This window comes from Anguilla rostrata, chromosome 12 (assembly GCF_018555375.3).
Source record: "Anguilla rostrata isolate EN2019 chromosome 12, ASM1855537v3, whole genome shotgun sequence".
In the NCBI taxonomy this organism is placed as follows: domain Eukaryota; kingdom Metazoa; phylum Chordata; class Actinopteri; order Anguilliformes; family Anguillidae; genus Anguilla; species Anguilla rostrata.
In genome coordinates, this window is record NC_057944.1 from 40,952,124 (window position 1) to 40,971,293 (window position 19,170).

At 49.5% G+C, this 19,170-nt stretch overlaps 1 protein-coding gene across 7 annotated transcripts in view; it reads right to left on the reverse strand.

Moving 5' to 3' along the window:
- The window catches only part of rsrc1 (arginine/serine-rich coiled-coil 1), a 136,558-nt gene that overhangs the window by 12,539 nt on the left and 104,849 nt on the right, over nucleotides 1-19,170 (reverse strand). For all 7 annotated transcript variants that reach the window (XR_010324665.1, XR_010324664.1, XR_010324663.1 and 4 more), the window contains exon 7: nucleotides 18,291-18,359. Coding sequence is in view for 1 of the 7 variants with exons in the window: in XM_064303328.1 (XP_064159398.1) it covers nucleotides 18,291-18,359 (69 nt within the window). In the remaining 6 variants the exon portion in view is untranslated. The remainder of the gene's footprint in view (nucleotides 1-18,290; nucleotides 18,360-19,170) is intronic.

Here is a 19,170-nt window from a genome sequence, read left to right on the forward strand (position 1 = left end):
TACACACACACATACACAGACACGCACGCACACACACGTGTACACACACACACACACACACTCTCTCTCTCTCTCCCTGGTGTGGCTCTCCTCTGTCATGTCTATAAGTGCTCTGCCCCCTCCCCCCTCACTGAGATATGTAATTCAATGCTCAATTTACCCTCGTCTCACAGGAGATTTTTTGCCTGCTAATTGATAGAAATTAAGCCATTAATCAAGCCACTAGCCATCATTCAAGCCCGAGAAGATGAATACAAACTTTCATAATAACCACCTTCCCCATTTTAGAGCTCATTAGCATTAATTTTTAATGTAATTATGCTATTCTTTTACGCTGAGATCATAAATTACTGCTCTCTTGTGCTGGCTGGCCTTGTAAAATCCAAAGTAATGCTTTGTAGTCTGATCTTTAAGGCAATTACTGGCTTCTTCAGTCTTTTATCTCTCTGCATTTCCAATAACCTTTTTCCTGATGATTTATTCCCTCGCCCCAGAGCCCCCCCCCCCCCCCACCCCCCCGCTGCTCTCAGAGTTATTTATTTATATTTACCGTCGTTATTGCAGTTATGTCTAAATAAAGATCCTGTCCCCATCCCCTACATTTCCTCATAGCGTAAATGTTTATATAAGCCCCAGAGAGCAGACTCCTGAAGCATCAAAAGCCAGGCTTCTTACACACTGCTGGGGCTTCAGAGCCAGGCTTCTTACACACTGCTGGGGCTTCAGAGCCAGGCTTCTGACACACTGCTGGGGCTTCAGAGCCAGGCTTCTGACACACTGCTGGGGCTTCAGAGCCAGGCTTCTGACACACTGCTGGGGCTTCAGAGCCAGGTCTAACACACTGCTGGGGCTTCAGAGCCAGGCTTCTTACACACTGCTGGGGCTTCAGAGCCAGGCTTCTTACACACTGCTGGGGCTTCAGAGCCAGGCTTCTTACACACTGCTGGGGCTTCAGAGCCAGGCTTCTTACACACTGCTGGGGCTTCAGAGCCAGGTCTAACACACTGCTGGGGCTTCAGAGCCAGGCTTCTTACACACTGCTGGGGCTTCAGAGCCAGGTCTAACACACTGCTGGGGCTTCAGAACCAGGCTTCTAACACACTGCTGGGGCTTCAGAGCCAGGCTGTTTTAAGGTGTGCAGCCATGCTGTAATTGTGCACAATGTCACTATCCTACAAACTTTTTATCATGGTTCTCAGAAATGCTTTTTCTTGGAAAATCATGAAGCTAGAGCAGCATGAACAGCATCAATATAATGCAGTTCCACGAGCTCTCTCCATTTAACATGCTACGCGGAGCGGCACAGAAAGATAAAAAAAACTACAAAGAGTAGGAATTAAATGAAAAGATCCCCAAATGTAAAGATGTCACATGGTCTGCATGCAGGTACAGAAAGAGCTGAGTGTAATGACCTCAATTGCTCGGGCTCCAGCAGGGATTTATGGGTAAAATATTTTTATTGCTTCCTGTAGCCCACACACACAGCACTGGCCAAGTGCTCTGTTCTCTATCACCCACACCCCACACCCACCCCCTTTGACCCCCAAACCCCACACACCTGAATCTACCCATGATGCTCTGCTGCTTGGCGCTGTTAACCTTTCAAGCCGAGTGAACGAACCCTCACCCCCGCAGGTACAGCAGTGCGGTCCAAACTCAGCGCTGGACCCCCCCCGCATGGGCCAGCCCAGTCACGCAGAACCCACGCTCTCACACGCTAAATATAATCACCTGCATTCATATTTCATAACTCAGCTTACAACATGAGTCATCCTAAAAAAAAAAAAAAATAGACATGATTACCCATACAATATTTATGCAGGAGAGAACGTTTATGAATCAAAAGCGATAAGCCTACGCACTGAAAGCCAGAGCTTTGTACATGATGGCATTAATCTAAAGCCGGAGTCTCTCTGCCACACGCTACACACACACACACACACACACACACACACACACACAGCGCAGTAAATCTACTCAAGTGGCCCTGAAACCTTTAACAAAGTGCGGATATTAAAAAGGTGTGCGCCCATGGTCAGGTAATGCTTTCTGACTGCATCGATTAGAGCGCTGACAGCTTCCCATACAGCAGCTGCGTAATGAGCAGCTATTAGCAGCATCGATTTGCTGATTTCAATTGATAGCTAGCAGGCCAGAGCTCCACGTCAATATCTGCATAACTAATACCCAGAATCCCTCAGCCCTGACAAACAAGCTCTCAATAGAGAGACAGACAGTGAGAGAGACGGAGGGGGGGAGATGAAAAAAGAAAATAGAGAAAAAGAAAAAGGGGAGAGGGCAGAGATATTTACACACACACACACAGGTGGCACAAAGCTAATAGTTTACACAGGCAAAGGCAGTGCTGAACTGACTCTGCTTTATACTGGCTGTGCAGTGCTGAAGCTGACTCTGCTCTACACAGGCAGTGCTGAACCTGACTCTGGTTTACACAGACAATGCGGAAGCTTACTCTGGTTTACACAGGCACAGGCAGTGCTGAAGCTCACTCTGGTTTACACAGACAGTGCTGAAGCTGACTCTGCTCTACACAGGCAGTGCTGAAGCTGACTGGTTTACACAGACAGTGCTGAAGCTTACTCTGAACAGAGTGCTTATATGTAATTTACATAAGCAATGTGCACTTACACGCTCATTAAGGCAACAGCAGTGATTTCAGTTGCAATAGCTGCTTGCTTTCTGTGTAACCCAATCAGAGAACATGCAGATCACACAACAACAACGAGAGCAAACAGAACATCAATAATGATGCTAACAGCCCTGTGTGCTAACAGCTGAATCACACATCTGCAGCTACAGCCAATCAGAACAGCTTTCCTGCTGCTATCCAGGACTCAACCCCACAACCTCCTGCAAACCCCAGTGACTGTCGCCCACAGCTGGATTTGGGGGGGCTGGCTGCTGCAGGATGGTAACCATGGCAGCACAGTGGGGTTCCGCGCAATGTCCAGCGTGGCTTTCAGAGGCGCTAACGAAGAGACACGGGCCAGGGCGGCCACACGCGAGCGTGGAACAGGATCACAGAGGGCATGGAACAGGATCACAGAGGGCGTGGAACAGGATCACACAGAGAGTAGAACAGGACCACACTGGGAGTGGAACAGGATCACAGAGGGAGTGGAACAGGATCACAGAGGGCGTGGAACAGGATCGCACAGGGAGTGGAACAGGATCACAGAGGGAGTGGAACAGGATCACAGAGGGAGTGGAACAGGATCACACAGGGCGTGGAACAGGGTCGCACAGGGAGTGGAACAGGATCACACAGGGCGTGGAACAGGATCGCACAGGGAGTGGAACAGGATTGCACAGGGAGTGGAATAGGATCGCACAGGGAGTGGAACGGGATCACACTGGGAGTGGAACAGGATCACACAGGGAGCGGAGCAGGAACACAGAGGAAGTGGAACAGAATCACACAGGGAGTGGAACAGGATCACACAGGGCGTGCAACAGGATCACACAGGGCGTGGAACAGGATCGCACAGAGTGGAACAGGATTGCACAGGGAGTGGAACAGGAACACACAGGGAGTGGAACAAGATCACACGGAGTGGAACAGGATAACACAGGGAGTGGAGCAGGAACACAGAGGAAGTGGAACAGAATCACACGGAGTGGAACAGGATCACACAGGGAGTGAAACAGGATCACACAGGGAGTAAAACAGGATCACACAGGGAGTGGAACAGGATTGCACAGGGCATGGAACAGGATCGCACAGGGAGTGGAACAGGAACACACAGGGAGTGGAACAGGATCGCACAGGGAGTGGAACAGGAACACACAGGGAGTGGAACAGGATCACACTGGGAATGGAACAGGATCACACAGGGAGGGGAGCAGGAACACACAGGGAGTGGAACAGGATCACATAGGGAGTGGAACAGGATCGCACAGGGAGTAGAACAGGATCACTGGGAGTGGAACAGGATCACACAGGGAGTGGAACAGGATCACACAGGTTGTGGAATAGGATCGCAGGGCATGGAACAGGATCACACAGGGAGTGGAACAGGATTGCACAGGGAGTGGAACAGGATTATACAGGGAGTAGAACAGGATCGCACAGGGAGTAGAACAGGATTGCACAGGGAGTGGAACAGGATCGTACAGGCGCACATTTGACAGGGTAAATAATAAATCACATATCAGCGTGCAGCTGTGAGGGAGTGGCTCTGAATGTTAATGGCTCTGCCTGTCTCGGGGGGCACGGGGGGTGGCGTGGGGGGGGGGGGGGGGCACACAAGGGGGGGGGCAGCAGTCGCAGCCAGATGTCCGGAGAGAGCCCCAGAGGAGCAGCTCGCTGGCACAGCAGGTGGTGGAGCCGGACTAATGATGCAGTACCACCCCACACCTGCCCCCCAACACCCCCAAACACCCCCCCCACATGGCCTCCCACTGCACCCAACAGGTTTCTACACACACACACACACACACACACACACTCACGCTCACATACATACATATACACACACCGCACACGCACACAAACACACACACACACAAACACACACACATCCCCTGCAGACAACCTGCAATGAACTTAACAAACATCTCCCAAACTCTACAACTATATCTAAACTCAAAAGAGGAGTCCATATTTTCATACCTGCAGCCTGGATCTAGACTCTGTAGCACAACTGGACTGTACCACACTGCAGCCTGTATATAAACTCTGCAGCAGAACTGTACCACACTGCAGCCTGTATATAAACTCTGCAGCACAACTGGACTGTACCACACTGCAGCCTGTATATAGACTCTGCAGCAAACTGGACTGTACCACACTGCAGCCTGTATATAAACTCTGCAGCAGAACTGTACCAATCTGCAGCCAGTATATAAACTCTGCAGCAGAAGTGTACCACACTGCAGCCAGTATATAAACTCTGCAGCAGAACTGTACCAAACTGCAGCCTGTATATAAACTCTGCAGCAGAACTGTACCACACTGCAGCCTGTATATAAACTCTGCAGCAGAACTGTACCACACTGCAGCCTGTATATAAACTCTGCAGCAGGACTGTACCACACTGCAGCCTGTATATAAACTCTGTAGTGCAACTGGACTGTACCACACTGCAGCCTGTATATAAACTCTGTAGTGCAACTGGACTGTACCACACTGCAGCCTGTATATAAACTCTGTAGCAGGACTGTACCACACTGCAGCTCACTGAACCCCTGCTGGTGCTGTACCATGGTGGAGGAAGAAATGTCATAGTTGCCCTGGTGAATTCTGGGTAGATCTCTGCTCTTCACTCAATAATGAAGCAAATTATGAATTAATTATACAAACATAAGCCCTGACAAAGAGCAGACAAAGCCGCGCGTGGCCAAACAGGGCAGCACTTGAATCTTCAATACAATCCCAATTAATTTCTCTCCTTTTTTCTCTCTCTCTGTCTGTGTCCCTCTCCGTTTCTTTACCTCTCTCTCTCTCTCTCTCTGTCTCCCCCCCTCTCTCTGTCTGTCTCTCTCTCCCTCTCTCTCTGTCACTCTGTATCTCTCTCTGTCTCTTCCCCTCACTCTGTCCCCCCCCTCCCCCTCCGTGGTCCTGATAATGGCGGTGACTCTTCATTATGAAGCTCTTTGTTAATGGCTTAATGGTGTATAATGGAGCGATCTGGGAGCTGGATCAACAAGGGACTCAGAAATCCCTGCGGTGGTGGGGTGGGGGGGGAACAGGTGACATTAAACCACATCTCACTCTGGTCCCGAAAAGCTGCTCCCAAGGAGGAGAATGAGGGACCCCTACCCCTCCCCCACCCCACAAATAAAACCCTGTTGTCTGATTTGATGTGGAGAAGACGATCTGTGTGTGATTCTTGGGCGGTAAAACTCTCTGTTCTGAGAAGGCAGCCTGGTTCAGGAATCAAAAGTCTCCAAACAGACATGAGAACAGTGGCGGATGCCCTGGTGAGGAAGAAAAGGCCAACAGCGAATCGCCGCTGGCACAGCTAGTGGGGACGTCTGGAACAAAAGGGCCCAGAAAACCAGCCCTCACACACCCCGCCCCACACTACAGCACAGAGCGGCACTCACAGACACCCCACACTACAGCACAGCACAGAGAGGCACTCACAGACACCCAACACTACAGCACAGCACAGAGCGGCACTCACAGACACCCAACACTACAGTACAGAGCGGCACTCACAGACGCCCAACACTACAGCACAGCACAGAGCGGCACTCACAGACACCCAACACTACAGCACAGCACAGAGCGGCACTCACAGACACCCAACACTACAGTACAGAGCGGCACTCACAGACACCCAACACTACAGTACAGCACAGAGCGGCACTCACAGACACCCAACACTACAGTACAGCACAGAGCAGCACTCACAGACACCCAACACTACAGTACAGCACAGAGCAGCACTCACAGACACCCAACACTACAGTACAGCACAGAGCAGCACTCACAGACACCCAACACTACAGTACAGAGCAGCACTCACAGACACCCAACACTACAGCACAGCACAGAGCGGCACTCACAGACACCCAACACTACAGTACAGAGCGGCACTCACAGACACCCAACACTACAGTACAGCACAGAGCGGCACTCACAGACACCTAACACTATACTACAGCACAGAGCAGCACTCACAGACACCCAGCACTACAGTACAGCACAGAGCAGCACTCACAGACACCCAACACTACAGTACAGCACAGAGCAGCACTCACAGACACCCAACACTACAGTACAGCACAGAGCAGCACTCACAGACACCCAACACTACAGTACAGCCAGAGCAGCACTCACAGACCCAACACTACAAGGACAGGCAGCACTCACAGACACCCCACACTACAGCACAGCACAGAGCGGCACTCACAGACACCCACACTACAGTAACAGAGAGGCACTCACAGACACCCAACACTACAGTACAGCACAGAGCAGCACTCACAGACACCCAACACTACAGTACAGCACAGAGCAGCACTCACAGACACCCAACACTACAGTACAGAGCAGCACTCACAGACACCCAACACTACAGTACAGAGCGGCACTCACAGACACCCAACACTACAGTACAGAGCAGCACTCACAGACACCCAACACTACAGCACAGCACAGAGCGGCACTCACAGACACCTAACACTACAGTCAGCACAGAGCAGCACTCACGACACCAACACTAAGACAGCACAAGCACTCACAGACACCCAACACTACAGTACAGCACAGAGCAGCACTCACAGACACCCAACACTACAGTACAGAGCAGCACTCACAGACACCCCACACTACAGTACAGCACAGAGCGGCACTCACAGACACCCAACACTACAGTACAGCACAGAGCAGCACTCACAGACACCCAACACTACAGTACAGCACAGAGTGGCACTCACAGACACCCAACACTACAGTACAGAGCGGCACTCACAGACACCCAACACTACACTACAGCACAGAGCGGCACTCACAGACACCCAACACTACACAACAGCACAGAGCAGCACTCACAGACACCCAACACTACAGTACAGCACAGAGTGGCACTCACAGAACCCAACACCACAGACAGAGCGGCACTCACAGACACCCAACACTACAGTACAGCACAGACCGGCACTCACAGACACCCAACACTACAGTACAGCACAGAGCAGCACTCACAGACACTCAACACTACAGTACAGCACAGAGCGCACTCACAGACACCCAACACTACAGTACAGCACAGAGCGGCACTCACAGACACCCAACACTACAGTACAGAGCAGCACTCACAGACACCCACACTACAGTACAGCAAGCGGCACTCACAGAACCAACACTACAGTACAGCACAGGCGGCACTCACAGACACCCAACACTACAGAACAGCACAGAGCAGCACTCACAGACACCCAACACTACAGTACAGCACAGAGTGGCACTCACAGACACCCAACACTACAGTACAGAGCAGCACTCACAGACACCCAACACTACAGTACAGAGCAGCACTCACAGACACCCAGCACTACAGTACAGAACAGAGCGGCATTCATAGACTCAGAAAGGCATGCTGGGTAATAGTGAGAGGCATGCTGGGTAATCGGGAGAGGCATGCTGGTTAACATGCTGGGTGCTTGCGTGTATGTGTGTGTGTTTCCCCAAGGGCTTGATTTTAAGTCATTACCAAACTACACGCCTGGAGAGTCAATGCTTCTGCTTACTGTAGTAATAAACATTATGTATTATGATCATATGGTGCGTGCGTGTGTGCAGGTGTGTGTATGAGGTGCTGAAAACACGTCCTTACAAGTCTCTAAATTCAGCCAGGCCTGTGGAGTGAGCCTGCATATGTTACCATGGTGAAAACAGGCACTTCACAAACGCAGCCGCACCCTCATCCTGCCCCACTCCAGCTGCTGCTCAATACATGCTCATATGTTCTCTATTATAACTCCACTCCAAACTTGAGAGGAGCTATCTGCTCTGATAATCTGCTATCACCACAACTCCAGTGAAACAGCCCAAAAAACAGCAATAATCTAATTACATACATTTAACTACACTACAGTTAACAACATACAACACAATCAAACATCTGTGTGTATGTGTGTGTGTGCGTGCGTGTCTGTGTGTGTGTTTCAGTGTGTGTGCATGCGTGTGCATGTGTGTGTGCATGCGTGTATGTGTGTGCATGTGTGTGTGTGTGCGCGTGTCTGTGTGTACGTTTGTGTGCGTGCATGCATGTGTGCGTGCGTGTGTGTGTGTGTGTGTCTGTGTGTATGTTTGTGTGTGTGTGTGTATGTTTGTGTGTGTGTGTGTGTGTGTTTGTGTGTGTGTGTGTGTGTGTGTGTGCATTTGTTGGGGCAGTCTAGCACACTGAACAGGTCAGCAGATCTTTTATAAATAACTCAGTAATTAGAGAAATCACCCAGACAACTAATTCCTTAATTGATGGAGGTGATTAAAATAAAGATGATGTAATTGGGAGCAGGACAGATTTACTGATGGGCTGGCTCCCCTCTGACCCTCCCACTCAATGACATCACTCAACTCCGTCTGGATGCTCATTGATTTTGTTGTTTTTACCTTTTAACTTCATCTACCGCCCCCCCCCAACTCCTCCCCCACTGATAAAGAACCCACACAGTGGCCCCCACCCACACCCCTCAACCCCTGAACCGTGGCCTAAGAGGGAACCCTCCCTGAATGCGTGACTCTTGTAGAGGGAACCTCACCCCTGAATGCGCTGAGCATTTGGAGTAGGGGAACCCCTCACCCCTGAATGCGCTGAGCTCTTGGAGCAGGGGAACCCCTCACCCCTGAATGCGCTGAGCTCTTGGAGCAGGGGAACCCCTCACCCCTGAAAGTGCTGAGCTCTTGGAGCAGGGGAACCCCTCACCCCTGAAAGTGCTGAGCTCTTGGAGCAGGGGAACCCCTCACCCCTGAATGCGCTGAGCTCTTGGAGCAGGGGAACCCCTCACCCCTGAAAGTGCTGAGCTCTTGGAGCAGGGGAAGGGGTGCTGGTGTGAGGCTGGCCTGCAGTGGGGGTCTCTGTGATGAAGCACAGCCCCCCTGACCTCCAATAACCCCCGTGCATTTTAATACACTAAAGCACCAGCCCAGCCTGCACTCTACCTTATTGAGGAAGAGGAAGCTGGGAGTGTGACTTCACCGAAATTGAACCGCTGCTCAAGATGGCCGCCGCTAACATCACTCATGAGAGGAGCCCCCAGGATGACATCACTTATCCGCCAGGATCGATACGGACACCACCAGCGCACCTGGAGAAAACCCTGACACCTGAAACACTGCAACAAGAGTCAGCCTAACACCTGAAAACACTGCGACAAGAATCAGCCTAACACCTGAAACACTGCGACAAGAATCAGCCTAACACCTGAAAACACTGCGACAAGAATCAGCCTAACACCTGAAACACCGCGACAAGAATCAGCCTAACACCTGAAACACTGCGACACTCACAGAGAGAGCACTGCTCTGACTACACCTATACACACAAAAAACCAGAGAGAAACTTTTGCACGGGGAGCGATGCTGTTGTCAGACGCAGGCGCACGCTGCTCAGGGAAGGACTCCTCCTCCAGGCCTTCCACAGCCAGCCTGAGAACAGTGCAGGTAAATAATAAACACAGTGTACTACACTAACCCACAAACCACCCCACAGCAGCTCAGGAGAGATTCACTCACACTCTTTTATTTTTTACATAAGGCTGAAGGTGCTTCTGATTGGCTGGGAGACACTTCCCTTTAACTGCACTTGAGTTACACCTCATCAGAGTCACATGTGGAGCAGCCCCACCCTGACACACCCCCCCCCACCCCAGGACCACTGGACCAGCCTAATGAGGTGTGACTGAGTCCCTCCCACACAGGAGTCAGCCTCTCTCTCTCTCTCACACACACACACACACTCGCACACACTCGCACACACTCACACACACACTCACGGCTCCTTTCCCACAGTGAAACCTGACCTAAGATGGACCCCCCAAACATGCACCCCTGCCTTGCATACCCCCTAGCGTACTTATGAACTTTACACATCGATAACAATCCAGCGCTTGGGGGGCCATACAGATACCACCCAGGTGGGGGCCTGGACCAGCACCCCCCCTCCCCCCCAGGACCCCCAGCTGCTGACTATGACCGTGAGCTTTTCCATCTGCACAGGTCAGCATCACCTCTTTAAACTAGCACAGGCTCATAACCACACTGCACAGGTTCATAACCACACTGCACAGGCTCATAACCACACTGCACAGGTTCATAACCACACTGCACAGGCTCATAACCGTACTGCACAGGCTCATAACCACACTGCACAGGCTCATAACCACACTGCACAGGCTCATAACCACACTGCATAAAGACACACAGACAGGAACAGGCTCATAACCACACTGTATTAACAGCCCAGTGCACTGCCTCCCTGACAATACATTACTGCACAAAATATGGAACAAAGGCTATTTTAATTGAGTGAACGGCTAGAAAATCACTTTAGCTTAGCGTCAACTAGAGGATCCCCATTGTTTCCGCAGTGTCAGCAGTTAATTGTTACTCTATTGATTGTTGTAGGGATAGAATTCACAGACTACCGGAGTTAATTAATAACTGCAGTCACACCTGTGCATATTCCAGCTTGTATTTTAATTAGGCTGACAAGTTTGCTGAGGAAAGTCACAGATGTGGCTTAAAGTTTGATTAGCATATGCGAACAGGAAGCTCATTATAAGGCGAAACGTTATAAACACATTTGTGTACGAGCAGAGCAGCAGACGAGCATGCAGAAATAAAACAGGCTTAACAGCTAGCATCCACCCACCCAATCCCCTGCCCACACTCAGCGCTAATTCATGATAATAATAATAATAATAATAACGATTTGTTCTTTTTCATATTGTTGTTGTTGTTAGTATTATTATCACAATAATAATAATAATATCTGTTCTTCGCATTGTTGTTGTTACTATTATTATTGTTATTATGAAAAAGAAGAAACAGAATTTTCATTGCATTTTTTAGTGTAGTCCCCTGTGAGAGAAACGGCCACAGGGCTGCATGCTGTCACTGGTGTCAGTGCTCCCAGTAAAAGTTAATATTGGGCAAATCATTTTATAAACGTTATTTGAAGACCCACCTCAGCCCCGCCGTGACCTCAGTTTGAGCGGGACAGATAAGCAGCGGGGACGCAAGCTGGGGGGGGTTCCACACGGAAATGGGGTCATGTGACCCGTACACAGGAGAGCCCTCTGTCAGCAGCTCTACCACACACACACTCACTCACTCACATACACACACACACACACACACACACACACACACCTACACAGCCTACACACACGCACACCTCTCCAGTCATGTCTACACTGTCTGTCGGTCATTGGACAGCGCCCCTCTTGTTGTTATATAATTCAGACGCGTCTGAGGGTTTGGGGAAGGACGCGTTTGGGGTAGCGCGCATTTGGGGAAGCACGCATGCAGTATTATTTAAGGGCAGGAGCAGAAAGGGACTGAATGATGGTCTGAGTAACCTGGCTTGTCTCTGTGTCTGACGGGCCTATTAAAACACAGACTGCGGCGCAGCCTGCAGGCCTGCTTGGCTAATAAAGCAGCTTTAGGAAGGTAATTACTGCCTAAATGTGATTGTAAATGTTTACAGCGGGGTAATGGCATTGTCCTAATTGCTCAGATTACTCATTACAGCAAACAACTGTTCTGAATGAAGCATAATGGCTCCTCGGTTTCCAACCGGGGTGGATTTGTCACTTGTCTGGACAAGACACTGTAGGTCTACAATGACAGGAACCTTCACGTGATAGACCAACCTGCAAACGAGCACGTACACGCCCACTTCATCGTGACTGAATAATTAAGCATAATTTTGCGCATGCGCACAGTGATGAAATAATCGGCGCTTTAGTGAAATAAAAAATAGCTTTCTATATTTATTTAGCAGCGCTTGCTTGTTAAAAGTGAGCAGAGTGAACACGGCCGCGGTGAGAATATTCAGTCTCCATCGCACCCGACACCTGCGCGCGCTCCTCTCGGAGAGATCATGTTCCGCGCGCTGCCGGTTCATATAAAGGAAACAAATTAAAGTGTCCCGCTGATATCTGTGCTCATTTCGCAGCACCTATCATATCGCAGTTTTTTTTTTTTTTTTTAAACACGAGCGGCACGGGTAGGAGAGACAGCACATTATCCACCGACAACAGAGGTCGACCCGGGGTTATTGGATTCTGCCATGCTGCTTCTCTTACTAAACGAGCAGGGAGGAGGGAGGGGGAAGGGGTGGGGGACTTAATCACCCTCCAAGCCTTTTCAAGGGAAAAAAATCAACTTTAAATTTGCGGTGATGAAAAATCAATAAAGCAGTAATTGCTTGGCTTATCACTGCGCGGATGAACAAATTGGGAGGAGAAGGCTGGCGTCCGCGCAGATCTGGCTGCAGCGCGCGGAGTTTCCGGATCACTGGGCCAGAGAGAGAAAGGTCTCCGAGTGATAATTAAATCTTCACACACTGATTTTCTGCCAAATTTATTTCCCGGGGGTACATAACTCTGATTCACTGCTTACAAGCTAGGCATAACTAATCATTTCAACGTGGGGTAACCACAGGAGTGGGAGGGGGTGTCAGAAAAAAAGGAGACAACATTTCAATCAACATACAAATGTAACGATAAAAAACCAGCAAATCTATCGGCTTAAATCAAACCTGTAGAAAATGCATGCACCGTGTACATTTTAATAAAGCGCGTGTTTAAGTGGGAAAAGAGGACACGGAGCGCTGCATGGGTAATTTAATTTTCTGACCGGTTTCCCGTCACCTTAAAGCACTTTCCCGCGCCGCGCCGCGCCGGAGCCGCACTCAATTCATAAGTTTTGGGCGCGCGCACATAAACATGTCAGCAGCGCTCCAAATTATGTCAGTGCAATATGCCGTAAAATGTGCATCCATAAACATACTCAATAATACAACAAATCAATAAAAAACATCATCGCTGAGCCCCAACATGTACACGCGTAAGATGTCTCCGCTTTACTGAAACCCTGAAATGGATGCAAACTGCATTTCCTTTTGATAAAATCACCCTCGGTTTCTTAGGCAGAATATAATTTAAAAAATAAAAAAAAACATTTTTCAAGAGTATAATCAAATTTTTTTGCCACGCAAATTTACACACACACACACACACACACACGCACACTATATATATATATATATGTGTGTGTGTGTGTGAGAGAGAGAGAGGAATACGAGATTTTTTGATGAGAAATGTAGAGTCCAACCTTGCATTTCGGAAATGTCAACATACAGTTTAATATATAATGACATTCTATAATATATAATATTATGAAGCATTACAGAAATGTGAACCTACAGTATCAAGATGAGCACGACCATTCAAACGATAAACCGTTAAAACAGCGTCCCACTCCCTCATAGGCTGCTGCTTGTACATTCTCACCGCCCACGCGGACTGTGTTTTAAAACGCTTAACGGTTTAGTTTTTACGTCGCTCTCCCTTCTTGTAGGGAGGCTTAAAATGATAATAAAACATCTGGTACTTTGAGTTAATACCGCTCGATTAGAGAGACAGGACAAGTGATGTTTACCAGGTGCTGAATTTCTGTGCTTGTCCTTCAAGAAGCGCTGGGAACTGCGGTAATTAAAACACTTAAAGCGGCGCGAGCCCCCGCTCCCCGGTCTGGTTCCGGGGTCAGACTCCTGTAGATTCTAATTTGTGCACCATTTGTATTCATGACAGGAGAGTGCTAAATATTTAACAGCAGTCCGGCAGGAGTTTGTATTGTTGAGCTCGGAGGTCAAATAATTTGATTTCTAGGCAGATTACATTTAGCATCAATGTCCAATCCTTCCTCTCCCCTTTCTTCTGATTCCACGCGTTTATTTTCTTTGATAAGCGGTAACTTAAAGAGACGATATACAGGCATACAGTGATAAACTGCTTCTCATAATCATATGCAAGATATTTTAGACAAAGGAAAATAATACAGAGTACGATGAACATATAAGTAAGACCTCAGCACTGGCGTGCGCGACAGCCGGCCACTCGCAGGAATTTACCCGTTTACTTCATTTAGAAAGTGGCGGCTAATAAGATGGTTTCCAGTTTTTTTCCTCGGTAATAATTGATTTATTTAAAATCTAAAGCACATAATTTATGCACAGAATTAACATTAAATTGGAATTTCATCAAAATATCTCATTGCACTTTACACCGTTATTATAAAATGGTTAATGTAAATACGGCTAAACGGATGTAAATGGAAGCAAAGCTAACCGAAGCCCTAATTAAGGACAGAGAAAATTAAATGCTTTGTCCTTTTTACCCGCGCCTAGTCTCTCCAGCTCCGGGAAAATATCATTTCTGTTGGCTTGTACGTTATTTTCGCTTCTATCTCTGACGCCTTTCCGTCGCACTCGCGCACTCTAAACGCGAGGCCAGAAATCTAATCCCGACACGCGCTGTTTAAGGGTTCTGCCGTGATTGACAACAGAGCTAGTTAAACCGTGATGAGGTGCAAATGGATTCGGGAGGAGGGGGCACCCGTCTGAATATTTAATGGTCACATAATTCCAGAACAGACACACAAACAGGTATACACCAAACCTGTGACCTCCCTGACACACAGTAATTAAAATCAAAAAAGAAAAACGACCATCCTGTCTATCTAGGGAAAATTGTGATTATTTAAAATTTCTGCCTCTGGTCCGCAGCAGAGCAGAGGATGAGGTTTATGGGTCCAGGCTGCTGGAACACTGCTAAGGCAAATCAACCTTTCAAAATGATATAAAAAGGTTAAGAGCATTAAAAGCGATTTGAATAAGAGATGTGTGGATATGCACACACAGAGCAGCATTTTCCCAGCACAAGCCACAAAAACAGGCACTGAAGACGGGGGACACAGTCGCCCCTGTGCCGGGGTGGGACGAGTGGGGGATGCACAGGGACAGGGTGGGGGACACAGTTGCCCCTGAGCCAGGGTGGGACGAGTGAGGGATGCACAGGGACAGGGTGGGGGACACAGTCGCCCCTGTGCCAGGGTGGGACGAGTGGGGGGTGTATAGGGACAGGGTGGGGGACACAGTTGCCCCTGAGCCAGGGTGGGACGAGTGAGGGATGCACAGGGACAGGGTGGGGGACACAGTCGCCCCTGTGCCGGGGTGGGACGAGTGGGGGGTGTACAGGGACAGGGTGGGGGACACAGTCGCCCCTGTGCCAGGGTGGGACGGGGGGTTAATGTGTGTTTGACGCTCAGTCTCCACGGCCGACCCCCTTCACACACTGCCAGCACAAAGAGGGGCAGTGAACAGCCTTAATGAAGCACACTGCTGATCTCTGCACACAAAAGAGCACCTGACTCCCCCCACCTTCTGAAATGATTACCCATGGGGGGTGGGGGTGAGGGGGGTTGCCCATGCGGGGTGGTGGGGTGAGGGGGGTCACCCATGCAGGGCGGGGGGGTATGGGGGGGCGCTCTGTGTGGGGGGGGTTGATAAGGGGGGGGCGCTCTGGGGGGGTTGATCGGGGGGGGTATGGGGGGGCGCTCTGTGCGGGGGGGGTTGATCAGGGGGGTATGGGGGGCGCTCTGTGCGGGGGGGGTTGATCAGGGGGGGTTGGGCGCTCTGTGCGGGAGGGGGGCGCGCTCTGGGGGGGTTATGGGGGGTGGGGTATGCGGGCGCTCTGTGTGTACAAGCCTGAGCTCCTCCTCTCCTCTCCTCCTTCTGCCCCGCCCCCCAGAGACCGCCCCCCACCTCAACTCCCCCGAGACTGCCTGGCCCCACACCCCCCACCCACCCCAACTCCCCCGAGACTGCCTGGCCCCCACACCCCCCACACCCCCACACCCCTCTGCCCAAATTCTCCCTTTCACTCTCTTCAGCTGCACTGCTCTTGGGACATTGCCTCCACCCTTCCTTGCTCCATCTCTCTCCTTCTCTCCCTCTCTCTCTGTCCCGCCCTCTTCTTTCTCTCTCTCTCAAAATTCCAATTTAAATTTAAGCTACTACACTACATCACTATATTACAGGAAAAACATTTGTAAATATTGCCGAAGCATACAGAAATATTAATATTAATACGGATGAATAATCTGCAGACTGTAATTAAGCAAATAAAATGATGTAATACTGAGATCTCAGCAGACAGGCAGGTGAGAGCAGCAGAAGCTGAACTCTACACTGAAGCTGAGCTCTGTGCAGAAGCTGAACTCTACACTGAAGCTGAGCTCTGTGCAGAAGCTGAACTCTACACTGAAGCTGAGCTCTGTGCAGAAGCTGACTCCACTGAGCTGACTCTGCTGAAGCTTCCTGGCCCCCCCCCCCCCCCCCCCAGTACCACAAACCCAGAGAAACGCTGGGCTCAGGATGAAAGACATAGGGTTAGGGTTAGGGGTGCAACTCTGTTTCAGAAATAACCTTACAGGGGAACTCAACAATGCAGCCTGCAGCCACCAGTATATTCTTTTTCAGAAAGAGGGGGGAGAGAGAGACAGAGAGAGAGAGAGAGGGGAAGAGAGAGAGAGACAGCATGAGAGAGAATGTGGAGAGAGAGAGGGAGAGAGAAAGACAGCGAGAGAGAGAGTGCAGGGTGAGAGAGAGAGGGACAGAGACTTAAACAATTTCTTCCGTCGACTGCAAGAATAAAGTGGGTTCGCCAAGCTAATTAAATTTTGCTAGCCTGTCTTTTATCTCAGAAAAGGTCACTCAACTTTAAAGGTCAAGTAGTTTTCAGAAATCCAAAATGCCTGATTCCTTACTAATGGAGAAATGCTAATTAAGCATGCGTGTTCAGTGTGTTCAGCGCGTGTTCAGTGTGTGTTCAGTGTGTGTTCAGTGTGTGTTCAGTGTGTGTTCAGTGTGTGTTCAGCGCGTGTTCAGCGCGTGTTCAGTGTGTGTTCAGTGTGTGTTCAGTGTGTGTTCAGTGCGTGTTCAGTGTGTGTTCAGTGTGTGTTCAGTGTGTGTTCAGCGCTGGTAGTGCAGTTTGGCACCGGTGTTCATATCACAGGCTCTGGTCCCAGTGTCTGATCCAGGCTGATACCAGTATGATTACCCTCACTGACCTGAGGCCTGGTAGGAGCAACAGGTGGTTAGGGGTGTGGGTCCACACTGATCTGGGTCAGTAGAGCAAGACAGGCTGGCATTGGGTGTGGTCAGCGCGTGATCCTGGGTCAGTAGAGATAACAGCTGGCATAGGTTGGTCACACCTGATTACATGTCACGTAAGAGCAAACAGGCTGGACCAGGGGTGAGTCCCCACACTGACCCTGGGCCAGTAAGAGCAAACAGGCTGGCATTAGGGGTGGGTCAACACACTGATCCTGGGTCAGTAAGAGCAAACAGGCTGGCATTAGGGGTGGGTCCACACACTGATCCTGGGTCAGTAAGAGCAAACAGGCTGGCATTAGGGGTGGGTCCACACACTGATCCTGGGTCAGTAAGAGCAAACAGGCTGGCATTAGGGGTGGGTCCATACACTGATCCTGGGTCAGTAAGAGCAAACAGGCTGGCATTAGGGGTGGGTCCACACACTGATCCTGGGTCAGTAAGGGAACGGGACTGCCTGCCCATGCCTGACTTTGCGTGTGCGTGAATCTCTGCATCACGCATGTGAACTCACACTCGCTGGCACACTCACACTCGTTCACACTCTCACACTCGCTGGCACACTCACACTCGTTCACACACTCACTCGCTGGCACACTCTCACTCGTTCACACACTCACTCGTTCACACACTCACCTTCCTCCTTCTTTTTCCGAGCTTCCTCCTCCTTCTTTTCCTTGGCTTTCAGCACCTCATCCGTTTTGGCTGAAAAAGAGAGAGGGATGGAGGGAGAGAGAGAAAGGGATTTTTTACTTTTTTACTTCCCTTTATTAACACTATAAGGAAAAACGTAACCAGACAAACAGACCCAGCCTCTAACCTCCTCCCCACAGCCGCTTGCTTCTGTGATGTCATTTCATTTGTTTCTCTGTCCTATTGGAATTTCTGTTTTGTTCTGTTTAAGTTGGCTGTTTTGCACATGCTCACTCACATGCTGTAAAGTGCTTTGAGTGTGATAAAAGCGCTATATAAATAAAACTAATTATGAATATTATTATATAACTGTTCCATTAACGGCCTAGCATGGTGCACCTAGCATTTCACACCGGAATGAGTGCCTGAAAGGGTGCATTAATATGAGTGAGTGAGTGTGTGTGTGTGTGTGTGTGTGCGAGAGCTTGAGTGAGTGTGTGTGTGTGTGTGTGAGAGTGTGTGAGTGCGTGTGAGTGTGTGTGTGTGTGTGTGTGTGTGTGTGAACTTGAGTGTGTGCACGCACATGTAACGCAGCTACACTGTTCTCTGCTATGGCAGATTCCTCTTCAGAATGCAGTTATCGTTAGCATAATTAAATGCTTAAAGAAATGCACACAGAAACCTCTAAGCGCACACACCTTTCGGCAACAGTGTTGATTCAGTTCTGTTTCTCTTTCCTGCTTTTCTCCAAATAATGAAGACATTAAACCAAGATTAAAAAATGCAGCGCAAAGTATGGAGGGACTATCAATATACCCTGTAAATTAATTAAATCTCTGTTCTAGCACATCATTTATTCTAAAGCATTAATGTCTCCAAGGAG